At 38.0% G+C, this 27194-nt stretch overlaps 1 protein-coding gene across 1 annotated transcript; it reads right to left on the reverse strand.

Annotated features, from left to right (window-relative positions):
* Positions 1 to 600: 600 nt before the first annotated feature.
* CWH43 (cell wall biogenesis 43 C-terminal homolog (S. cerevisiae)) lies at positions 601 to 26794 on the reverse strand. Its single transcript, XM_009878777.1, has 15 exons — positions 26608 to 26794; positions 22736 to 22856; positions 22459 to 22613; positions 20944 to 21145; positions 19921 to 20009; positions 18627 to 18881; positions 14752 to 14877; positions 12475 to 12554; positions 11152 to 11257; positions 8263 to 8398; positions 6958 to 7107; positions 4588 to 4732; positions 3904 to 3965; positions 2707 to 2862; positions 601 to 688 (listed from the first exon to the last, which is right to left on the reverse strand). Exons 1-15 carry the CDS (start codon positions 26759 to 26761, stop codon positions 601 to 603), a joined length of 2025 nt encoding a protein of 674 aa, XP_009877079.1. The 5' UTR covers positions 26762 to 26794.
* Between the last annotated feature and the right edge of the window lie 400 nt (positions 26795 to 27194).

Raw genomic sequence — 27194 nt, forward strand, 5'->3', positions numbered from 1 at the left:
AATGCACACACTTCAAACACATAGCTACTGTGTATCTCTCAAGTAAAAATCACATTAGTCCTGGTCCTGATTTAAAAACCAAAGGCCAAGCCTTTTATTGCAACAGCAGCAGCATATATCAACAGGTTACCTACATTACCACATTATTTTGATTTGCGTCAGTAGTCAAAAAAGTGTGGAAGTCAGCTGAAATTCCTTGCTCATGATTGTTCCAGTGAACTCCCGGGAGAGGAAAGGGGTCATATCTGGACCCTAAAGATAAAAAAAAACATGGATACATTCAACTCTGAAACAGCACAATATAGGATACCTTCAAAAAAGTCGAAGAAGTTATTGCCCAAGCAAGTTCCCATCCTGGCTTTGTTGCATACATAGCAGGTATCTGGCCCAGGTAGATACTGGTTTATCAAAACACAGACATCTTCCCTCTCTCACAGTGATGACAACTCATTAAAAGTCACCAACTATTACACAGACACCAACAGTGTTACGCAGCGTGGGAGTTGCTCGTCCTTAAACGATGAAGCCTTTATGGTTGACAATTCAGTTTCAAGCAACAAACCTGTCTTGTTAGTCCCAACGATAGGTTATTTTCTCATTCTAATTTGTCTGTTTAAAATATTTAGGAGTGCTCATATGGAAGTGATGAATATGCTCATAATTATGTCCATCTTTATAAGATCCAAACCTAAGAAAAAAAAACATTCAAAGCAAAACCATTACAACATGATTTAACCTATGCAATTAAACCATACATTTACTACAGTATAATTAACACTTCTTTTGAATAGAAGTTCTAAATAGTTCATTTCAGAAACAGGCCACAACCCTAACTACACAAACCCAATTATCTACCTACACTATCTAACTAGAGGTCTTTGAGTATAATGGAGATATTTAGTTACACTGATTGGATTAATGCCACAGGCACTCTATAAATGGAATTCCAGCTGACAAAGGTGGACAAAGGTTTATCTAGTTAACACCTCATGCTTTTAAAGTTTTTTCTAACGACTTCTGTGGAGAGATACAATTAAAACACACACACACACACACACTCTCCCCACCGTGGTATCTAGAGTCAACCCTACTGTTAGTATTGCACATCTTATTTTTTAAAATTATGGTGAGAATTGTAATTTTTCACACCATATTTAAATCTGAAAGTTTTGAGTACTGGTTGTTATGGTAGATAAATTTGCAAAAGTAAAATGTAGGATTTATTCAAAATATCAGTGCTAAATAACATTTAGGAGCAGTGCCTCTTTATTTCAAAAAAACTATAGTTAACTGGAAAAAGGTAAACTTATTCCTAAATGGTATAAATTTTCTGCTTATAGGCAGACATAAAAGAAATTAGGACAAAAAATATTCTGTGCTGAAATCAACTGAGAAAAATCTGAACGTGAATGCTAACTTTAGGCAAGTTTCATCATGTGGAAAAGACTGGGCAAACTCCTTCTTACACAGGAACCCAGCAACTGAGTGGTAAATAAAAAGTGAGTAAGCTCTACCGTTAGGTGTATATAAGAAATCAAGACATTCTGTATTACGCACGTTAGAAGTGGTAAATACAGCATTGGTGAAAATTGTCTCTCTATGGCAACATCTATCTCAAATTTCATGACTATTACATTGATATTCAATGTAGAATAAATACCTTTCTCCATGGACCTGGTGAGGCCACATCTGGAATACTGTGTCCAGTTCTGGGCCCCTCAGCTCAAGAAGGACAGGGAACTGCTTGAGAGAGTCCAGCACAGAGCCACAGAGATGATGAAGGGAGTGGAACATCTCCCTTATCAGGAAAGGCTGAAGGAGCTGGGTCTCCAGCTTGGAGAAGAGGAGGCTGAAGGGTGACTTCATAAATGTTTATAAATATATCAAGGGTAAGTGTCAGGAGGAAGGAGCCAGGCTCTTCTCAGTGATGTCCAATGACAGGACAAGGGGCAATGAGTACAAGCTGGAACATAGGAGGTTCCACAAAAATATTAAGAAAAACTTTTTCACTGGGAGGGTGACAGAGCCCTGGCACAGGCTGCCCAGGAAAGTTGTGGAGTCTCCTTCTCTGGAGACATTCAACACCTGCCTGGACGCGTTCCTGTGTGACCTACTGTAGGTGATCCTGCTCTGGCAGGGGGGCTGGACTAGATGATCTTTTGAGGTCCCTTCCAACCCCTAATATTCTCTGATTCTGTGATATTTCTCTTCCTTATACAATGCCAGTAAAAAATGACAACAATCTAGAAACAACACATGTAAAAATCTAGCTCTTTTTAATTCTTGATATATGTAACATAGCGCCTCAAGTATTCTTAATTTTTGCTCCAGTTATATAGTATGTTTTAAAATGCTTACACAAGGAGTATTTAATGTATATATTGTATTTTGTGTTCTAAGTAACAGTATATTAAGACTCTGATCCTCAAAAGTGCTGAGTACCATGGGACATCTCTCATCATCTCTAAAAAGAGTCACTACACCACCTGGCAAATACCCCTATTCAACAATCTCAGAAACAAATGATCTGGATGAAATAAGCAGAACAAAAATAGAATTTCAAATAAAAAGGTTTTGCTTCCTAATCTTCTGCTTAGTTTGGTACTGACCAGTGGCCCCCACTTCAAGAACAATTTTGTTCCTAGAATTCTCTTTTACAAGATGTCATGTACATCATCCCCTTCATTTCTCATGAGACAGACTGACCTGGGATTGAAATGGATGTCCTCAGGAACTTGGCTGGGATCAGTGACAATTCTGTCATTGTCAACATAGCTATCCAAGTGATCTGGGATCCTAAATTTGGCCATCTGGACTTCTGAATCACTTAAACCAGCATGAGATATGCGGGCATAGCCCAACCTATTAGATAAAAGAAGAGTTAGTTTGAAGGAATAACTCAAGGCAATTTCACCACATTCTTGATTCACGTCTCTTTTCCAGGAGTAATTATTATTTAACCCATCAACATGACTTTTCATGTCCTTGAATCTCACCTTCAAAAAAAATTCAAGTGCCCTATCAAAATGAGCATCATTATATAAAGTCACAAGTAGAAAACCTGAGAAAGCATTAAGTGTTTTACAACAAAAATAAGTTCTAGATATAGAAACTGTTTTTAAAAAATCAGTTTTAGACTATGCACACTACTATAAGTTCACCAACTTTTTTCACTGAACAAGTTTTGAAACTCAAGAAAAGCATCAATGGAATAAGTAACAAGAAAAATCAGGTGCAAACGGGGGTTTTATTGTTGGGGTTTTTTGTTGCCTTTGTTTTTTTCACTCAATACTTAAGACAGCTATCTCATTTACTGATTTTATTCCTGTAAACCCTGCAGAATTTGCAGAGTTTATTCAGAATAAGCTGAATCCACTCTGGTACATACATCACCAAGAGAATGATTTTCAAGCAACATGTTAAAAGATAGGGGGTGCACAGGTCCTAGCAGAGAAAAGTGCTTCAGTATGGTTTTACACAGTTAAAATTTCCACTAAATCCAACATAAATCTTGACTGGATTAAGTCAGCATTTTGCTTCAACAAACCCTACAATCATCATTCAAAATTTATATCTTCTCTGTCACATACAAATTAGGGCTTAGCCTCCACATTCGAGAATGAAACTGCAAAGCCAGAGCTTTGGAAAATTGTAGTTACCGAAACAGACCAGATCTGAAGACTTTTTACACAGCAGGGTAAAACCTGTAATATTGTCTTTGTAAATTATTTTCACCGATCCATACCAAGACTCATGTTCCACGTTAATGAGACTGATATATCTAACTGTCCATGCATAATTGTTTAGGGCTATAGACTCTTCCACAGTTGCCTACAGAAGGAGGTAAAACCGATTGTCATAAAGGTATTTGAAACTGATGAATAAATGATTCACTTAACATACCTTATTACTCCGCGATACATAATATAGCTACACCACCTGGCAAGATCTGTACTGTCAATATCCTATGAAAGTGAGTAACAAAAAAAAAAAGTCAAACAAATAAGGCAAGCTTCCTTTACAGGTAGGCTTTAAATCAGTAACAGAACCAATATGTAAACCTGCTGCAGAAAAATGTTTTGCCTAAAAGATTGTAATAAGGTACAAAAAAAACCCAAAGAGACAAATCAGACATTTTGACATATCCTGACAGAAAACCAAACTGCAGAACGCAGTTTAAAAAAAAAAAAGAATTGCAGAATTAGAGGTTAGCACCCACTCTTAACGCCATGCTCAAATAACTTCAAGCCTTATGAAGCCAACTTCTGAGTATCTCCAAGGATGAAGATTTCACAGCTTCTCTGGGCCTCTGTGCGAATGCTTCACAAGCCAAACTGTAATTTTTTTTTTTTTTTCTTCTACTATTTAACTAACATTTCCCTTGTGGCAACTGCTGTCCTTTGCCTCTTACTCTTTCACAGTGTAACTCTACCTTCTCTATAACGTGTCATGAGGTAGTTGAAGATTGTATTTGAAAACATGCATGTATTTTCTTACAAAGCTGAGTTACCAATTTTAAATATTAATCTGAATGTTTCAAATACGTATTACCATTACCATTCAAATACATATTACCATTTACATTACCTGCATATTTCCATTTTCTATTAATTCAGTATAATCTCTGGATCCAGGAGCTGAAGTGATGTATCCTAGAAATACAACTTGCTTAGAGCTAGTCTTCAATAGGTTTGAAACAGCTATAGCCTGGAGCTTTCTGTCCAAGTCTTCTCTGAAAGAAATTAAAAAGACTTTAACATACATAGACAGACTCACAATCTTTGTGCTATAAACATAGGAAACCACAAATGAATCTGGTACCTTTTTTATTGCTCAGCATTAGAGATTATGAATATTTAAAGAAAGCTCACCAATTCAAAATGATCACTATGTTTGATAACAAACACAGGGTCATGGTAGATGAGATGTAATTAGGGTCCTGTTTCTAACCATTATAGGAATAACCTCTTCTGTGTCTGTTTTGTTTTTTAATACTGATCTCACCACTGGGAACTGTGAATGTAAGTGCTTTGGTTATCTGAGGCTTTGTCTCTGCCTGCACTTGAAATTTAATTGTGCTAGCACGGTGTGGTGCGTAACAAAGAGCCCACATGCTAGCATAACTCTTTAGGATGGGCAGGTCATGGTAAAAATACTCTTAAAGTCTGGGTCACATCATTTATGAAATATAACTTAAGAATTACATCATGCCATTAACACTACTTAATGCTATTTGGCAGGTATTCTGCATCTCTTTAACAAGATTTACAGAACAGTTCTGCCATGACCAAAAGTGATGGCATAAGAGGAGCCCGGTAAAATACTGCACTGGATCCCATTCCCTGTCCTTCGATTCATCATGACATAAAAGCAGTTCTCTTCCTATGTTTCTTCACATTAATAAGTTTAAACAGTTGTGTGAAGCATGTTCTCTTTTATATTTTGGTAAACTGGGCTAAATACCATTGAGAGAGGGAGTTGATTTTGGAATCTGTAACCCCAAAAGATGATAAGAATTTAAATGCTATTATGCCTTCTAAATAACAGTACTTCTAACTGAAGCAAATGCATTAGGAAGAAACAGCACACAGCAAGGAGACAAAACACCCCAACCATTTCAACCTGACCTAGGTATAAATAAAGTTGCTTCCTCAGCTACCAGCTCTTTCCAGAATTACACCTCTCCAGAAGATGGGTTCTTTTAAATGACACAGGCATTGTTACAGCCCCACATTTTAAAAAGTCTTTTAAAAAAATCCCTAGTTGGCCAATTTATGTCATCCTAAGCAGCAGATGAAAAAGATTAAAAACAAGTAGTTGTATGTGTCATTTAATCACAAATTCATTCACCTCAAAACACAGTCTGATTTGCACTGGTTCCCCATTTATTTCCTATTTTCTACATCTTTATCTCATCTCTCTGTGAGGAGGGAACACAGTGCTATTTTCTACCTTGACAAGCAGCTTCTCAGAGAGGCAAGCCTAATCATCTCTCTGAGGCACAAAATGAAATTCCTTTCTGGAGTCCAAATTGGGAGTGGTCTCCGACAATTTTATGTGCTTAGTAAAAGGAAAATCTATAAACACTTCGTATGCTTGGAGCACGGCTTCTATGCAGGGGAAGGGGGAAGTTCAGTACGGGATAACAAGAATTCCTACCGCTCTCTGAGCAGCTTCTCTGTTTATTATATTCTGCACCCAATCCATGACTTTGCCTCTCCAAGAATTATAATTCAAAGGAAAGTCCAAGTCTTAATATATAACCACAGACATACTAGATATTGCAGCAAATAAAACAGAATATGGAGTATTACAGCTACATGGAGTATTACAAAAACCATTCCTTACTAATATTCATTACACACAAGTAATCAAAACATTGTTTTAAAGAAAAGAACTGAAAGATGTATCTTCATCTTTTCCATCACATATTTCAGTTATCAGTATAATTATTCCTTTCAGAATCCAGAGATCAGATTTCATATTTCCACTTTCATATAGCCAGAAAGACACTGAATGGATATTTTTGTTGCTGTTTCAACACTGAACTTTCTTGACGTTTCAGAAATGTTGATTTTATTTTAATAAACATCAGTTGTCCATTAACGCTATCTATCTGTAAATGTAACTATGTGCACACAGGATGCTATCCTGCACAGTGATGTATCTAGTTTTGCAGAAATATATCTTTATAGTAACTCAGATATTAGGTATATATTAGTTTAATAGTAACTCAAACATTGGGCTCAGCTGAGTTTTTTCATGACACGTTTGTCCCTTCTAAAAAATGCTTCAAAATTTTAAACGAGTAACTATGGCATAGAATTTCCTCAACTGTGCCTTGTTAGAACCAGTATTACAGCTGCAGATTTTAAAGGGTAGAAAAAAATCCCAGAAGTTCACAAATTACATTACACAACTTTGCATGAGGTGTGCAACAAGAAATAAATTACACACTCTTCGTTTCCAAAGTGGGCAACAACAAAATCAACCAGTTTCCCTGTGAAGTTGACAGTCATGGAGATGGCCGGTGCAATCTCTCCCTCTGGGGATGGAAGGAGGTGATGGGTAGATTTTACAATTGGATACCTTGATAGTGCCATAATCCTACATGAGAAGAGGGAGACAGTTACATTTTGTAGTTCACAAACATCACAGGTGTGAACTAAGCAGAAAAATGTGAGCAGAAGACTAATGAACTCAAAGCATCAGGCCAGAACACAAACCAACTCTAGCTCTAGCACACTTTTCTGAATTTCAAAGGTTTTCCTCTAGTACATATCTAAAAGCGTATCATCAAATTCATTCTTTCACAAAGAAATATCATTCCATATATAAGAATTCTTTCACTGAGCCCTTTACAATCTGCACCCTCAAAGAAAACAGAATTTTATACTAGCAGTAATGAGTATGTATTAAATTACAGGAGATATTTAAAGCAGAAGATCTCTCATTCTTTCAGCTTCTGTTAGGAATCAACCTTAAAACCATTTTGCATCAGTTTTTTCAAAATATTTCATGAAGAAAATTTCAGAGAATTACTTTTCTGTCCCATTCTGCATCACTTAAAGACATAGGCTCTGTGGGAAGAAGGTTACTAAATTCCCTTCACATGTGGCAAAAATTAAACAGCCACTGCATCATCATTAGGAAGTTCTATCTGCCACAGAGATCTGCATATCCATCTAAAAAAAACCACCACATCACAAGCCACTATTTTCCAGAGGGCAAAGATATTCAAAGACAAGCAACTGGTAGTTGGTCAAGCATTAAAGTAAAATTAGACTCATAAAATCTGGCCAAATAAACATATGCCTTTCTATGCCCATTTCCCACCATACAGCCCAAGCTGGATTTAATGAATTCAAAATTTCTAGTAACTCCAGATGCAATTATATTTTTTCAACTGCTATCACATTTTTAAGTCTGAAATCTGAAGATCTCATTGCCCAAAATAATGAGAAAACAGAATCAGATGCAGTACTTAGTTAGAATGCCAAACTTCCAAATCTGCACATTACGGGGCAGGATGTCGTTCTCTGCACCATTGCACGAAAAACTGATCGTTTTTAAAAATGAGAACACTTCACCTGCATTACATTGTAATGCTAAGGAATCAAGGCATGTTCTTAAAGACAAGCTCCAACAAGTGATTACAGTGATTATTATTCCAATTATTCTTTGCTCCTGTTCTAGTGGAGTTAGTATTGGGTAGCGGATCGACATTTATTTTCTGTCACTGCGCATGTAAAGGCGACTCACCCCCAAGTGTGATCTCTTGTGCTTGGACCAAAATCTGTGTAAAATCCTAGTCTTTCTCCTAGCCACATTGTTGGATCGTTGTTCCCAATGAATGGTTTAGAGGCATCACTCTCTATAATAGTGATAAAATCTGCATCTAAAATGGGGAAGAAAAAAGAAAATCCTTCCAAATTTATAACTGCGATCTATAAACGTGATTTATAAATGACTACATAATGTCATAACTTCCCTTTTGATTATACAGGGACAGACACAAGGCCTTCAGGAGTCAAGCAAGGCAAATCTTAACACTGGCAAGAAAGTCATGCCCAAACCTTTGGTCCCTGTGGGCTACACAGCCTCTTACGGAGAGACAATGTCTGGTTGCCATAGCTGTTCCTCTGCATAACCAGAAGCACATGAGACTGCACAGTACAGCTGGCCCGCATGTACTATTGCAAACCATTACAAAACATTAGACATAATGTGCATACACAGATTAACAGCACAGTAGCGAGACTACTGCTTTCAACTTGATGAACAAGGGCCATACTGCACTGCTGCACTTCTTCTGCCAACTCCCATTGTGCTCTGAAGGGTCCCGTGCAAGAAGGAGCTGGCTGCTTTGGCCAGAACAATTAACCAGCCCCCAGCAACCCAGCATCAGCCTCCAGGCGCAGTAACGACCGGTTCCCAGCTCTAGTGAATTGCTGACTATCCGCAGCCATCTCACTCTCTCAGGGCACTGTGGTTCCTCTCTATTTACACGCTGAGGTGTGGTTTTGTCACGGGAACGAGATACTTTCCCCTGCATCTTAGCTGCAGGATACAGGACAAGCTACGAGGTCCCTCAAGGAACTGGCAGTCATCAAGGAACTGGCAGTCACCAAGGAACTGGCAGTCAAGACCTGCCCATGCCCAAAGGAAGGTGGGAGTGTGCAAGCTGGCTATGGGCTGGCTCAACCGAGCAGGCTCAGCTCGAGCAGCAGGTGAGCAGGGCTGCAGCAGCAGCGAGTGCTCCCTTCTTGCTGTGACTATGGCCCCCTTGGAGTGTTCTCCTACTCAAGGAGGCAGATTGAGTCACCACTTCATCTGCAGCTCTTCTCTAAGGAATTAAGACTGCTCCATCCAGCACCATTCTTGTCACGTAAGACTTTTTTGCTTTTGAAATGTCTTATTTAGCACAATGAAAGTAATGTTAGCAGGGAAAATGATAGCTCAGAGAACTTTTCAGTGGTTTTCCAGATTTTGGCTTCTACATCACTGGTGTACATGCTGGCCACAGAAGCAATGACTGAAACCATTGAGAAGAGTTGATGTTAGTTCCCTTCAGGGCAGACAGGAGTTCCAGTCACAAAAACCACTACATGACACATCTTCCTAACAGACAGAAGATGAGCACAAGGACTGCATCACCACACCTTTAAAGATAACCCCTATGATGAAGCAGTTAGCCACTGTGGCTCTCAAAATCTGTTCATCTACTTCAGCAAACAAATTCTTTAAGATAATCTCCAGCTTAACTGAATGCATTAATGCACTTCCTGTAAATGTTAATACAATATCTTATATAACAATATACATGTAAGATGAAACTCCAAAATACTGTTTCCAGCAATCAAGTATTAAGATTTATTAATTTATATTTTGGAATTTGCTGCCTTTTTGATGTACCAATTGCTTCTTTCAGAGGTGATGTTTCATTACCACAAAGAATGCTCAACGGACATAACCAGGTAATCACTTTTTCTAATATTCATTAATATAAACCATATGCACCAGAAATAAATGCATTAATTACAGTTCACAAATTAGATGCAAAGATTATATAAATACCCAGACATGAGCTATGGAATCACAGATGTAAAAGAATGTCCTAATTTTCTATTAATCCAATGACCCAGTCGTTTTCTCGTATCACTGGGCAGCCTACACAGCTCAGCCCTCTGGACCTCTGCTCATGGGACAACAGAGTGGATGGTGTATGAATCAGCCTGTTCCCTCTTCTCAAATTCCTGAGCATCTCAGCCACAAAATTAAGACTTAAATTAAGCCCCACCTGGGTCAAGCCTTCCCACTGCTTGCAACTGTCAAGCCTGAGATGCTGGGGAAAGCCCTGGGGTGCATTCACACCATAGGAGGAGAGAAGAAGAACAAATGCTGGAATGGCAGCAATGGATGCTTCCTAATCTCCTGAACTCCTTCAGATCTTAAAGCAGCAGCTCCCAGTCTTCCCTGTCTCCTGGGTACCATGGAAAACAACTAACACCTACAAGGACCACCAGTCAACTTCTTCCCATGCACCCTGCAACAGCACTAATCTTGGGTCTAAATTCTTCATTTCCCAGAGGTAATTTTCTAACCAAAATCCTGTCCATGAGCAATAGGTTAGACACGCTTCTTTACAGTAAAATCATGACAACTCAACCAAGTACAATTATTATTTTGCTTTGACACATTGCTCTGGCTCAGTGATGGAAACTTGTCTTTTTCTCCTCTGCACATCTTGCTTAGGACACTTGAATTTCACATCTAAAAAGAGCCACAGAGAAGTTATAAAACATTAACTTTTATCTAAAAGGTTATTTGTTGTTATTTCATTTATGCAAAGTATTTATCTATAGACAAGTAACTCATCAGACAATATAAGAAAAAAATCCAAATTATAACCAAAGTGTTTCCTTCAAACAGAAACTGCTTTACAATAAATTTTTAAAAAATTATCGCCTCCGCAAATGGATTTTAACAAAGATGATTGCATTGAAACAGCTCACAAATCAAGGAGAAAGCCACTAGACACAGGTTCTTGCGTTAATGCAAGAATGGACTCAGTTACCCAGCAGGTGTTCTGGCTTCTGTCTCTTCAGATAAACCCTCTCAAATACAAATGAAGTGGAAAAAAAATATTACCTGTTTGATTCAGCAAATTAGCTGATCCTTCCAAATTAGACCATCCTTCATTGTCATATGCAAATCTAAAAGGCCAAATCATAGCAGAGAAGTCTCTTTTTGGAACCTTAAAAAATAAATGGAAAAAAAAAATACTTTTATGTATTATACCTTTGCAGTCAACAACAGATACATGGTGCCACAAAAGACATGCAAGAACCAAGATATTTTCCTAATAAAGCTGCCAGGATTACAAAAGACCTTAGGTATTTTTGTAAGAAAAATTGCTATTAACAAGAGGAGAAAAGTCATCATAATTAAATTTAATTTGTACAAGTAACAGGAAATAAATATTTAGAAAACCATGAACTTTTTCATCTTTAAGAGGAATTAACCACTTTTTTTCCACATTATAAGGTACTACGAACCTAAATAAGTTCTAAAAAAAAAAAAGGCAACTGTATATATTGGTGTGCACGTATGAATACGCATGTGCTTGTGGGCACCTACACACCAACGGGAATACAGGTCAAGGACAAGTTTCAAAGGCCAAAAATGACCTAATGAAAGAAAGTCTAATTCATAACTGCAACCAACTGCCAAAAATGCAATTTTATATTAGTAATCAATTACATCATCAAATGGAAATATGTTAACTTATACCTGATCAAAACAGCTAATTTCTAATTAAAATTACTAAATAGGCAAGTGACAAACTTGGACAACTTGTGAGTAATCAAAGTGCTAAAGTTTGTATTACACATCTTAATTGTTTCTATCACTGCAACACATACTTTTTTGCTAGACAGAAAACTGGAATCTTCCCATTTTTATCCAATTTCTGTAACTAGTCTAAGTCTAATCTAAGTCAACCAACTTTTCAGAGAGGTTCAATTCAGAGTTATGCACATAAATATAGCAGCCAGAAGCACAGAATTCCTTCAGCTGGAAGGAACTTCAGGAAGTGACCTGTTCAAACTTCCCTGATGTAAGATCAGGCTGTTAACAGCATCATCCAGCCAAGTTTTGAATACAATTCAAGTAAACTCATTTATAAAAGTAACACTGAAACTGAATACGAGGCAACCATCTCTCAGCTTTTTGGAATATATTTTTTCGTTCACAGAAGCATCATAAGTCTCAAAAAAATCAGATATTCCATGTCTGAATTTACAAATTAATTTACAAATTAAGCTTTTTGAATCATCATCTTTGCATTATTCTTGCTGAATAATTGAATAATGGTACAAAGACATTTTCAGCACCAACCAAAACACTTAATATATCACACATGCATTTTATTATATAATTGGAAGTTACCAATTTCACAAACACGATACTCACCCCCTGGCCCAACTTCTTCTGGTAAGTTCTGTAACGTAGACCCAATCCTAGCAAACCAACACCAACAAACAGCCACAATACTTGAAACAGAAAAATGCAGAAAAGTTGTTTTTAAAGCAAGAGAAAATAACGTTATTATGGCAGTTAAAGACAATTGGGCACACTGTCACTCTAAGGTGTGCTATTCACAGAATAGGAAGCATATACATTTATATTTCCACATATGCAAATGATAACACCAAAGTAGTGTACTTAAGAGTATCTGTATGTGTGCAGAGTATCTATATGTATGCAGAGACACTTACAATCTCTAAAACACAACAGGCTGAGTAGATACAATATACCCCAATCCCTTGGAAAATCTATCTGAAAAAAGATATCTACTGTAGAATTCATTTTAAGAGCATCATGTAAGCCTTCCAGTGTTTTCCTCTCAGTATTCCAGGTAAGCGTTTGTAGTACACAATTTTTGTTTTGTATTAATACAACACAGGGAAGAAAATTTAGTTTACGTTGCAAGCCTTTGGATGTCAGAAAGATGGGATCCCTGCCAGACCTCCACAAAGGTCTTTTGTTTGACATATTCTTGGAAAGGCACTGTGGGTTCACAGAATGCAAATTCAGAGCTTTCCCATTGCTCCTGTAGCCTTCCAAATAACTGCAGTGGCCACTTAAGGGCTCTCAGGGTCTGGCATGCTGTAATTCGATGATCAACCCGCTCCACAGTTATGCATTTATACAATGGCATACATTATCTACAATGATCTCAATAATCCCACTTTATTGATTCATCAAATCTTTAAACAGATACAGAATTATTTTTATGCAAGTTTTCTGGAAGAATTTTATGTTAAAATTAAATAGATTTTATCATGGATGATGACACAAGAAAGGACAAGCTGTTCAGACTTGCAAATATCAAGCAATTTCATTCTCAGCGAGATGCAAAGGTGCTTAGAGGAGAAGCTGAGAAATAATACCAGTCTGGGTATGATGAGGAAGTACAAGAGTTACTGTTGTCACCAAATTAGATGAGCAGGGCTGTGCAAACAGTACTTGGAAGTATTTTCTCATTTTTGTGAAATGTTTTTGAATAGTAATATTCAAACCACTTGCACTGGTGCTCACATTGCCTCTCACACAAACTCTCAGGGGCCATATTCTTCTGGCCCTTGAGTATGTAAGGGTAAAGAACCTCATAAAAATTTCAGAAACAGTCCTGCAAAGTGGTGAAGCAGTGTTGTCTCTGCTTTCCGAACAAGGCAAAATGAGGTGTGCAAATGATAAGTGATTCGATTCAATGTCACAGAGTAAAAAAAGATGAAGGAATTTGAACCTTCAGCATTCTGATCTGGGTCAGCAAGACCTAATAACTAGCATTTGTTTCCTTTACCAAACTGCAAAACATTGACAGGCTTTTTCCTTCAGAAAAGTACGCCGTCAATGAAACATCTGAAATTCAAATGATAGTAGAGAAATACTTGAAAACATCAATGGATTTCAGAGGTTTAAAAGCCAAAAAGTGGTAAAACCGCAAACATTTTAGTTTCTCTTCAAAACCTAAAGTAAAACAACTGGACCTCATATACATTGTCTGGAAAGCTGGGATCCCTAGGCGTAGTTCACAAGCAGGAGATGACAAAAGGGTTCTGAGGATAGGACTGGTCTGAACTTGCAGCAGAGCATTAGGATTATGTTATGATGTCAGCCACAACGGGGGTTAGAGCACCATGTCTTCACACAGGAGGGGTGTCAGAGCATACAGCAGTTTCTGGTCCAGCCAAGTCCCATCCCACTGCCAGGCAGCTCACACAGCCCTATAAAGGGCGTCACACTGAACTGCTTCAAAATCAACATAACAAGAGGGGGTGAGAAATCATTCATATGTTTTGTAAGCACATGTAATAAATCCCAAGATTCACACAGGCCTCTTCCTCAGTTGCCAAAATGAAATCACAAATTATGCTAAACCCATTTTCACATTTTCTTTTTTCCCCAGTTGGTTTGGTTTTTGGTTTGTTTTGGTTTTTTGGTCCCCATTTAACTCACTCCACGAGTAATAGCCTCTCTCTCAACTGTAATCATAGTGAATCAGCTCATCTGGTAGTATTTGTCATCATTAAAAGTGGAACTAGGGCCATACCAAGTACAAGTCTGGCTCTAAAACCAGCATCAAAAAAAAATAAAAATCTCTAAAACACCTGAGCAAAATACTTCCCTTTTTCCTCAGATAGTATTCCTAGAGTCATGGGAGAAAGTAAGTAAAATTATACTTACATAGTTTAATATAGGTTTTACTCTTTTTGAACAGCGGCTTTTGGTTGCTTCTCACTTCAAAGATAGAGCTAAGGTCTTTCTTGGGTCCTGTTAGAAAATCTACCCCAATACATAACATTATAAACCCTGTAAAAATAGAAGTCATTAGTTTTTTCATAGAGCTTTAACATTTTAGACATTGCTCATAAATGTACCATTTATAAATAACTCCCAGCTGTTGTGTTACATTCAACCCTATGGCTCCAGCGACAAAGCCAATTCAAAGCACAAACACAGATAAATGCCACACCTCATGTAGTAACGCAGGCAATACAAGATTTAGTGATAGAGAAGATCCTACTCATCATTGTCACAGTACTCACCTCAACTACGCCTGCAGCCCTTAAAAATTTTCATTTCCATTGTTGTACCTGTTGACATAAGCATTGCTTCCAACAAAATGAGCCACTAGTGATAAATATTTTTTAAAAATATTTCAAAATAGTGGTATTGCAATAAGAATTAAAAGCTAAAAGATTATTTTAAATGCCACTGAACACTTGTTCCACACAAAATAATGAAGTTCAAAATTATATTGCTTGGGTGTCTTGCCCTTCTTTTTTTTCAGATAAGCTGCTGCTGAGATTGAAAACACCTGAAACAGCCTTATTAAGCCTGCTTTGTGCTGATGACCGAAGAACAGACCTAACAGTAGAAGTATCTAGACAAAGACCTCTTCACATTATGAACTCTGCTCTGGACTACGGCGAGCTTGAAAATACAGTCCACTTTTGTGTCTTTCAGGCTGAGCACAAGGTGAGCTACTGACACCAAAGCAAGATACACCTGTTCTTGCTCTTGCTTTGCTTTGCAAGCCAGCAGCCTGGGGAACATGGTGTTACCAGACAACTTCGTGGACCTCAGCATAAGGCTGCACTGGGTGCTAACCGAGCAACCTTCAGAACCTGTCTCATTATTCACTATGGAAACACAGAGATATTTTAACGCTGCTGGTACTACTGTGTCCCACTACCATGCATTTTATCAGGTTTCTTCTGTTAGTGAAATATTTGTTTAAAGCTGTATCTTCCTTTCTTCCATTCACATGCCAATTGGGAGAACAATAAAAACAAAAAAAACAAAAATATTTTAATCCTTTGATCTGAGGCAAAGTAGTGAATCTTTCAGCAGACCTGACCTCCCCCCACCTTTGTGTATCCTAACACCAGCTTCCACAGATCCTCAAGCACACTTAGCCAGCACTCTCAAGCCAAGATTGATTTGCAGTACAGTTCTTGGTATTACATCAAAAAGCACACAGTAGATAAATTATGCTAAAATGTTTTAAGGTCCCTATTGACAGCTACAACGCCCAGTCCAGTGCTTTCAAAGTTTACTGCAATTAACCTGGATGAGAGCAATTAAGTTCCACGTACATATTACAGAACCTTAACACAATGACTTGATGAAAAAATACATTGTTAATTGTAGATGTCTATTATTTTTGCAAATGAATGGCTCTGTCACCAAGATACAAGTAACAGATTTTTATATAGGAACTACAAAAGCTGTTGTTCAACAGTTTTTTCTAAAAGACTGTAAGCAGACTGCAGCAGGTTGGGAGACCAGTTTACCCAGGCAGTATCTTGTATTCTCATACTCCAGAGCTTTTTAACCAGACAACTAAGCACACCTACACGTGTATTTAAAAGCTAGTAAGTGATTTCAGTGCACTAACTACTGCAATACACTGTGATGGTATCTTTTCAATAGGTTGCTCAGACTAATAGCACAAGCTCTTTTCAAAGAATCAGAGAATGCACTGGGCTGGAAGGGACCTTTAAAGGTCATCTATTGCAACCCCTCACGGTAAGCAGAGACATCTTTAAGTATCTTTAACCATTCCTTATGAGCTAAAGGATCCAATTACCTCCAAAGAAATTGTGGGAGTGTAATGAATTAGCTAAGAGCTCTGCTGGAGAAGGCATATGTCCTTAGTATCTTTGAGACATAGTTAATTAACCACAGAAGTCATGTTTTATTTCTGAGTTGTAGCTGAAGATGAAATAACAATTACTTAGCATTTTCTTAATGCCTTTACTTGTTACATTAGTTTCAGGGAAAGTTTGCAAACCAGGAATCTGGGGCTACTGCAGTGAAGAAGGGGGCACACACAAAAGCTTTCTCAAAAGGAGACTGATTCAAAGCTGTTAAGTAGATGGAAGACCAGGTATCTGATCCTGCAGCATTATGTTACATCACAGTGAGGCAGCACAGAAGTTTTGAACATAATGATCTTACTTTCATTGTCACTCTTCCTGGTGCATTTCCCTACCCAAACTGCGGCAAGAGAAAGGCAGGATATTGGACAGGAGGAGAAAGCAAGAAATAGCACTGGCACCTGAAAGAAACCAGAAGAAAACAAGCAGTTTGCCAGAAAGCCAACCCGCAGAGGTAGAAGCGCAGCACCAAATACACAGTCTCATGGTATAATTTGCATATCTTTGCTAGCAATGCGATGGCATCCAAAAGACAGAAACTGGATTCGCAGATGGAATATAAACTCATGTACTGCCATCCACCGAGAAGGGTTCAGTTCACAGCTTTCACTTAACCAAAAAGAAAGTCAGCGCTGTCTTTGTGTTACTATCCAGTGACCACATCAGGTGAATTAATCACAAGTTTGTACTTCAAAGGAAGTGACAGAAAGGGATTTTATATAACAGATTTTTGTTTGTCAGAGCATTACTCGAGAAAGCATGTGACACTCCTCTACCACATGCTTTCTTCATACAACATTATAAAATAAAATTAAATTAACTGAGATAAATGTTTCTATGGACACCCTGAGTGCTTTCAGAATGAAGGAAACAACAATAAATGTAATGGAACTCTCCTCAGAACATAACAAACTGAAACCCTGCTGTGACTGCTGTAATATATGAAACACATATGGAGACGAAGGAACTAGAGTGACAGAAAGTGGTTGCAAGGACATTTACAATACATAAAACCATTGGGGCTGCAAGTCAAGTATAGCATTCATGCATCCTTTTCAAACAAAATACAAGATGATGCATCACATTTTAAAATGTGCCACACGCCTAGACCAACACAATGTTTCTCATTTTTTCAGTGCAATTAGTGAAATATGCTACTGAAACATATTAGTAACTATTAAGAAAACAATTCTGGGGACAAAACCAAAAAGGGTTGCTTCCATTTCCACCTCCTCACCTTCATCAAGCGATCATTTTGCTATAACCTTTATATTTGCTCACCTCAGTTCTTCCTCACTGGCAAATACCTGACAATTTCTGCTCTTCCTCTCCAGTTTGCATGTTCCTGACACTGCAGGCTCATCGATATTCTTCCAAAGAGACGGAAGTGAAGCTCAGGTCTCAAAGGCAGACTAACTAGATCAGCAGGATATTGCACTTTGCTCCTCAGGGAAGTGTTAAATAATGCACTGAGTTACGTTTCAGTTCCAGTAACAAAATCTTCATAAACCCCTGACTTTCCAGAAAATGCATTGTTACATGAGGTACATACTGCTAGCTTAGGTAGCTGGCATACAAATACTTTCACACCCCGGATTGTTGCTATATTTTTAAGGTGATGGATTAACAGATCTCTTTCTCAGTTGTGTACTGAGTTATCAGACTTTTTTTCACTTTGTCATTTGCCCTTAACAGAATTCCACTGTTTGTCCACATATTAAACTATTTTTAACAGTAAAGAAATAAGTAAATTATTTCTTGCACATCTCACTGATTTTCTCATAGAAACTCTTACCATAGTATATCAAACAGTATTTGTAAAGGCTAGACACATTTTCAACATCTGGTTGAGGGTAAATCAAGCATATTTGTATTTGTTTATAGTCATAAACATACCTAAAAGAAGATGGGAGCTTTCTCTAGCGTAAATCCCTCCAGGTACAAATTTATAAGCTGTACACCATACACAGAAGAATAATTCAAGAACATAGGCTAGCATGGCTGTACTCATGGCTTTCCCAGGATGCAGACAGCTAACAAAGCGTCCAGCCAGTTGAGGCCACACACACATAGTAAAGACAGCGAGAATGTTGCCTGCAACAGCAGCACTCCAGGTGTGCAAATAAAGGAGACCGGCCGAAGACGCTAAGCCTGTCAAGGGATTGAAAACAACAGAGTTAAGTCACAGTCAGGCATACTACCTGCCACTTCCTTTTTCATGTTCTGTCTTGGAAAAAAAGGAAATGTAACTGCTTCACAGCCATGGGAACTGCATCACTAAAAGGACAGTTATTCCCAATAGCCAAAGACAGTCTCTTACTTTTCCCAATATCTCATACTCTTAAAGGTTGCCTATTCAACTGAAAACATCAAGGGCCAAAAATGAAGAGGTTTTTTTACATAGATCTCTCTCAACATAACAGAGGGATGCCAAAGTTTCTAACAGATTGAGCTGTCTGCCTTTTTATGAACCTCCTTTAACATAACACAGAAAGAATCAAACAGGTTAATATGAAAATGTATCTTTGCCTGATCTATCCCTTTAGCTAACGGTATGATGGGCAAGAAAACAACTATTAACCTTTTACCAACTGCAAGATCCTTGATTTACCACAGTCTTTGACTACGACGGGATTTAACCCCAAACAGAACATTAACAACTGCAGAAACTCTCTGACACAGAGCAACTTCATTTTCAAACGTTTACTAACTTTCACATCATAACAGCAAATTCATAGATGTTTTTTTCTAATATTTTGCTCTTATACTTCAAGGTTCTAGGCATTTGAGAATGCAATGTTTGAATCAGCCAAAGAACCATTCTGTAGTCATTTTAAATTAGCAATGTGTGTACATAAAAATCAAATGCTCATACTCTCATCATAATCCACACATACACCTCTTAATACTAACACCTGCAACAAAAAGTAAATTATTCAGGCAACTGATGGTTTAAGCATTGCCAACTCTTGTGCCTTTTTTGTGACTTTCCTGACATTTGGGATGTTATTTTGGTTCCTGACAACGAGAAACACAATTTGTATTAAATTTCTTGTCTTCAAGATGTGTACATTATAATCAGTGACACAGAAAAAGATGCTTTGATTAGTAACTGTCTTTTCTGAGATGCAGTGTAGGGTCAGAGTAAAGGAACAGAAAAAGAACACCTCTTCTTAGGATTTGCACCTACCTACAAGAAACCAAGCAAAACTGGTGACAGTAGACCAGCTCCAAAATGAAAGCATCAGTCCATGAGCCAGGCCCAACAGAACTGTACCTCTAACACAATAAGGAAAAATAGATCGTACATTAATATCATTTTATAAACACCCAGCATTGAAAAAGAAACTTGTAGACATATCGACAAGGATGCTAGGTAATATTTTATAATCCTTGTATTTGAAATAGAGCTCAATTTGAGCACAAAATATCTTTATCTCGCATCCTTCTATATTTCCTCCCCTTTATTGGACATAAAAAACCATACAGCTGAAAATAATGGCTATTTATCATAATGTATAAGCAAGCTATATTCAGCAACAGAAGCACTCCAATGAAATACTAGGTACAAAAGGCAAAAAGAACTCTGAGAAAATGAGAGGGAGGAATCCATCCCAAACAGAAGCATTTTCTTCACATCAAATAGAGGATCCTACAGCATCTAACATTGCTATCAGTTTTAGGCAGCTCTTGCCTATACTAATTCCAAACTATTAACTACCTCACCTGCCACTATACATAGTTGGCTCAGAATAAATAATCTGGTCTCTTTTTAGATTTCAGAACCTAGTGAGCAACACACAGCATCCTAACCAAAACTTCTGCAGAAGTGTATCTTTTAATATTGTACACAGATTACTTTTATTTAACCTGTACGCATCTCTGACATACACTATTTCCTATTATCTCTTCTCAGAAGTCAACTCTTAATTTGATGCGTATTATAGATGCACTTTATTCATAAATCCTTAAACCCAGTCCTAATTTAAAAATTGCTTTCTGAATTTTCAGATTTATTGGTATAGACACAATGCTCAGAAGTATGTGAAAGCAAGAATGAATCCACAAGTCCTCTGTGTGAAGTACCTTGTACCTACTTCATTCTACGTAAGCTCATATACCACCACTTGGTTGAGTTTTAATTTGCTACCCACTACAGCACTGGCTTTTGATTACAGTTTTGTTTATATAATAGTAATTAAAAATTGCTTACCCATATGGATTAGGATCCGGACCTGTATGTGGATGTCCACTTACTGCCCATCTAGATATTAACGAGACCTCCCCAAATATCCACAGGGTGAGGAACATGAGGCTGCCAAAAGCAATCCCTGACAAAAGCCAGTGAGGGTGGGAAATGGCCTCTCTAACTGCATTGCCAGTTTTGTTCGCTTCTTGTTTCCTCTTATCTCCATCTATAGTAAGAATGGAAATATAGCTAAGAAAACTGTCAAATGCTATCAGAAAGAGTTACCGAGAAAATAAAACAGCAAAGATCACAAAATTATCAGAATAAATTACTGGTCCAGACAAAAAGTTAAGTTATATGATCATTTCTGGAAATTAATAAGACAAAGAAAAAAAAAATCTCTAATTACATTCCTAGGTCTGTCAGGAAAAGCTACTCCCCTTAAGTGTACAAAAATGGCAAGCTGTCCATATGATTATTCTTCATATGACTGGAATTTAAATAATTAAACTGGCCTTGAAAAAACAGCAGAAAACTTACTATAATTTGTTCAGAGAATTCTGTTCTCTGAAACTCTAAACTCTGATAAGAACAAAACCTGACACTTCCAAAGAAGCCAGAAATAAACTCCCTTCCTTCTCTTCTTTTTCCATCCACTTTAGATCCTCTCTCAATCAAAGAGAAAGCAACACCTTCAACTTCATAGACACATTGCTTTGACACCTAGGAAAAGTCAGATTCCCTTTCTAATCTCCTGCAGTAGATTCTCCTTCTAAATTATGATGAAAGTTCGGGATTAATTTATGTCATGTAACACAAGTCTACAAGCAATATACTTGATGCCAATTTATTCCCACTTACATGCAGATAAGGGCTTATCTTTCAATTAATTCATTCCAGTTATACTGAGAAGGAATGAACTTCCGAGCGTTTAACATGAGCTGCTCTGACTAACCAACTCAACCTCACTGTCTTCCTTGGCAATACTACCTCCACAGTTTTTAAGTGTGTCTAACCTATGCCAGCCCCCACTGCCGAGTACTCTGTCCAGACACTCCAAGGATTCGGGCAAATTTTGACCAGGGCAATTTGTCCACTCTTTCAATTCTTTATTTTGCCCCACCAGCTGTTCCTCAGCTTTGTTCTGTCTTCTCTGCCAAAGGACATGCACTGGCAGAGAAACTCAAAAAGCAGACTGAATTAAGAAAATAACAGAAATACCACAGATGATCCATGCTGGAATAAGGAGAACCCATTCTGGTTTTACTGGTCTAGGTCATGCCTTTGCATTACTGTCACATTATTGATACAGCAATTAGTTGGCAGTTCCAACATCAACTTACTACAGCTTGTATGAATTGTGCTATCGGTTCTGCCACGTTACAGGCAGATGGAAGTACCCCAAGGTTCCCAGAGACTGCAATCAGATCTAAAACCAGACTATACTGTGGGAAGAAAGCAACAGTAAGAATCAAAACACATAAATAGATATACTTTAGGATGTTTTCATAACTGCCACCTTTGCTGTGTTATGCTTACCTGAATAAATTCGCTCTGCTGCTGCAATAAAACCAATTGTCAGTATGATAGTATTGGCAGCTGGTGAGCTCCAGACTGGGTTTAGTGACGTATACCAGATGCGAAGAACAAGGAGCATTATCTTGCCTAGCATGAAGCCCCATATCCCGATGAACCTGTAAGAATTTGAGTGTTGCATTTGAGAAAAAAAAATAAATCATCATTTCTCAGGGGGGAAAAAAAAAGCCTTTTAATATTAAAAAGTGGCAGTTATAATCACATCAGTGTAAGAAAATACCTTTGTAAACTGTTTCCTGACCACCACGTCACTGTTTGAACCAGCAGCGAAGAGGACACACCTGCAGCCAAGATGAACAGCCTAATCGAAGCATTTGGTGCCTGGTACGACGCTAAACTTCCTACAAAGAGAGGATGTTTTAGTAGGCAACAGAGATCAGGTAATAAGGACTTCCTGTGCATTAGTTCAGTCTTGTCTGTAATTTGGATGGCTACACCACTCATAAGAAAACACAGGACATGACACATTCTTAAACAAACCAAAGAAATGCAGGTATGGAGAAAAATTGGCCATACAGGACACTATAGCAGCTTCCACTCTCAGGAAAAATAATAACATGAAAAAATTATCCAAGATAGCAGTGATTGCCTTAAGCACTTATCCTCATTGATTCCACAACTAGGATATACAGATAAAATATCATTGTTTAGACATCCCTGAACAGTGCACTTACACAACTCCGAAGCCATCAGACTTTACACATGGTGACAGCTCCTTTCTAAAAAGGATATGGCTTTTGCCACAGTGCACTTGCATAACTCAAAAGCCATAAAAGTAGGTGCACTGTGCATAGGTGGTGGAAGCTCCATCCCCAGAGGCGTTCAAGGTCAGGCTTTATGGGGCTCTGAGCAACTTGATCCTAGTTAAAGATGACTGTGCTCACTGCAGGGGGGTTGGACTAGGTGACCTTTAAAAGTTCTCTTCCAGCCCAACGCATTCTGTGATTCTATGAGCATACACGGCACAAGGACTGGGAAGGCAGTTGCCGTAATAGGTGTGAACAAAGGTTTCTCCAGCCCAATATCTGGTCTCAGAGTGGTTATTAACAGTCCATGTCACCTTGTTATTAGAAACTGTCACTCTCCCAGTCACTGAAAGAGACCAAGCACATGCATCTCTGGCATTTCCCAGGGCACAAGTGATCTCACTTTTATCAGCAGTTTCAAACTCCGCTAGCAGGTTTCCAATTCAAGCTATTATGGGTCACACACATTCTTGTAACTTCAGTCAGCATGGTAAATTCTGGCCCAGAACCAATGACAAACAGCAGGAAAAGAACATCATTTTGCTACCAGCCATTTGCTAAGTGAGTATGAGTCAAACTTGAAGAGATCTTAAGCAAGGAAGGCCAGAAATGGAGCTGCTGATTCTGGCAATGAACGTTAGGAATCCTCCAACTCTCTATTCATTCTTCTCAGAGTACAAGATGCAAAGCTGAGAGCAAAGATGGTGAAATGAAATCAATGTGTAGCAAAGATGTACTTGTATGGACTTTATATATTGCACGTACAACGCACATAGACTTCTGTTGCTAAATTGTGATGAAATCTGTGCACCTCTGCCTCTTCAAATCTTTCATCACTTCTACTAGTCAGATTAAAGCTAGCGTGGGTTTGCCTGCTTACAGCAGACACACCTTTTGCTGCTGAGAAAGTACACCCAAAGTGTAAACATATCTATCCAAACACACAAATTTACTGTCTGTTATCTGAAGGCAGAGATTCAAATAGACACTACCATAGGGGTAGTTTATTGTTGTTTGTTGGGGTTTTGTTTTGTTTTGTGTTGTCTTTTTTAAATAGAACATAAAATCAAGTAGTCTGAAAGGATACAAAAATTAATACAAACGTTTCAGAGAAAGTGAAGATTCCTGGAAAGGCATGAAGAAAGATGACTATGAATAAGGAAAGATACTTTTCCATCAAAACAAAAAAAACCCCAATCCTCTAAATATTGTTGTAGCTAACCATGAAGAATTTCTAGATTTTTGATTGTGAAATTGAAGACTGAGTATTTCCAGTGGAATGGGGTGGAGCATTCATGGAGTATTGTTCTGCCTGATTTTGTTCAACAAGCCGCAGAAGAAGGTCACGACCTTTCTAAGAAGGAAGAAAGATCAAAAAAGAGACAGAAGGAAGTGTCTAAGTATGAAGAAGAAAACAAAAGCAGGAAGAATTGAGGAATAGGAGAAACAGAAGCACAGTATGACAGGACAAAAATAATTTAAACTACAACAAAGTGATGAAAAGCAGGTAAAAAGATGTATACAAAAAGTCCTAAAGCCCAGTGCTGCCTGTGCTAGGGCATTTGGCTACCTTGAAAATATGGTGTGGACTTCCCAAGGGGTGGACAATATAAAGAGTGTTTGGGAGACTGAAGCAGCAGTGGGATATGGTCACTGAGATAACAGTTCCTGTTCAGGCAGGAATGAAGGGAAGATTGTATCTGCATTCATCAGTGCTCAGATTAGCCCAGGCTGAGGATGTGCACAGCTTCAGTCTCCCCAGGCTCCGAGTCTTCTATGATCACCTGTACTCCCCAGAGTACTACTGAAGGTGTTAGTTTTTGTCTGTAGTTAGTATCTTCAGGAGCTTGTGATGCAGGTGAAACAAACAGGCATAAACCAATAGACTTAACACTGTCACTGCTCTTCACTTAGTAGAACAAAAATTACACACCTTTGTGATTTCTGCCTCTTTTTGTAAAGAGAACAAGTAAACACAGCAAGATGATCTGAAGAACTAATCTTAAGTAAGTGTAGCAAATTTTGTGTTACTGTGGCATCTGAAAGAAGACTAGGTGCAATGTGAAATGCTTACACTTATTACTAGTTTCTAAATTAGCAAATTTTGTAGAAAGCAATACACTGAGCATCGCTGCAGGAAGCTGAAGTGGAAGATTCTGCTCATTGAAAAGCTTCTTTAAAAAAAAAAAACTAACAAAAAAAGTGTTAAGATGGATATGATGGAAAGAGTAGAAAAAGAAAAGAATATGGTAAAACTATTCTTCATCTGCACTGATGATGACAACAAACCATGTTCAGTTCTACTATCTTTCTAGAGATAAAGAACAATAATTCTTTTCCAAAAAAAATCATGCAGGGAAAGTAAAGAAGATGATCCTGTTCTGTCTTCTAGTAGTAAGAGGAAAATTACACAGAAAGCGATTCCCTGATTACCATCTTATACTGATAAATGAGGACCCAGGAACTGCCGCTTCTGAAACACATCACTTAGCAGCAGCACTTTCGCTCTACATAGGATGAAGAGACCCTTGTTTCCTTGTTCATCCAGTTGTTGCAAACTCATTAGCAATACCTTGCTTCTGAATGTGCCTGTAGCTGCCAAACCTCCCAAAAAACTTCTACAAAATCAGCAAGAGCTAAGACTTACACCAGCTAGCTGAAGACCAAAGGCAGAATCCAAGCAATCACTTGGTTTAGAGAGAAGCGTGTGGGTTGGGTAGTGAGGCAGCTTTATCTGGAATTTAAGATCAAACTTTCTTCCTGAGCAACTGGCAATATGAGAACCATCTCAAATTTAGGATGAGCCTATAACCCCATCAATATGCTAGAAGCATATATTTAGATTTAATTTTTTTAAAAAAAACCCTTTAAACAAAAAACCTGCCTCAGAAACTAAGTCTACCAAAAAAATGTTTCACTCATAGCAGATGACTTTTATATTAACCCCAAGCTGTTCTGTAACATCTCATGCTTAGGCATTTTTCACAGCCATAGAACTGCTATACAAAAAACACCTGCACTGCTGATCTCTGTACAACACTGAAAACATTCTTCCTATTGGGCATGACTTGTATTAATTTTTAAAACTTCTAGAAATAAAAGCACAGTGAGATTTGTCTTTAATTATGCAGTACTGGTCTAAAAACCAACACTATGCATGAAAACAATATTCCTCTGACCATATGTAAAAGCTTGCAAGAAAAAGAAATGCATGAGTTCGGGAGAGCAAGAACTACTTATTCCTGTCTCTTTTCGGAATGATCCCAATTTTGATGTAATTTGGAATATTTATTCCTATGCCTTGATACCAGGATGGAATCTATAACTCACTATGATGCATACTTACCAATCATAGCCAGTCTCAGAAGGGCTAGGATGTACTTATTGCTAGCCAACCTCCAGAAAGGTCCAATAATCAAGAATATTGGAGAAAAGAAGGCAACAGCAAAAACTTCTAGACCTGTGAGAGCCAGTGTTTGAAGGGGAAAGTAATAAATCATCGGTGGCAGCGCATGATAAAGAGACCAAGAAATGTAGCCTGGGAAAAAAAAAAAAAAGAAAAGAAAAAAAATCCCATCATAGATTTTCAACAGCACGGTTTCCTGGAGATTACTTGAAAATACACCAGTTTATACTTCCAAATGTAGAATATCTGTAAGCAGTTCAAATAATAACAGTCACTTTCTGTGGAGAAATTTCTAGTTAAACAAATCTGTTTTCCCAGGAAATAGAACTACAAGAAGCTCTTCCCCCAGGTAGTAGTTTCAACACCGATCTTCAGCGAAGGAGTGCTCAATTTCGGAAAGGGTTAGCGTTTAGGGAGAACATCACTGGCTAAACAACCGTCCCAACCGCACTCTGGGGGCTCCTCCAAGACGATGAGTAGCTAAACGAATTATTCGCATAAATGGGTGCACTGCTCTCCCCTGAAGA

Source organism: Apaloderma vittatum, unplaced genomic scaffold (assembly GCF_000703405.1).
Source record: "Apaloderma vittatum isolate BGI_N311 unplaced genomic scaffold, ASM70340v1 scaffold45431, whole genome shotgun sequence".
Classification (NCBI taxonomy): Eukaryota; Metazoa; Chordata; class Aves; order Trogoniformes; family Trogonidae; genus Apaloderma; species Apaloderma vittatum.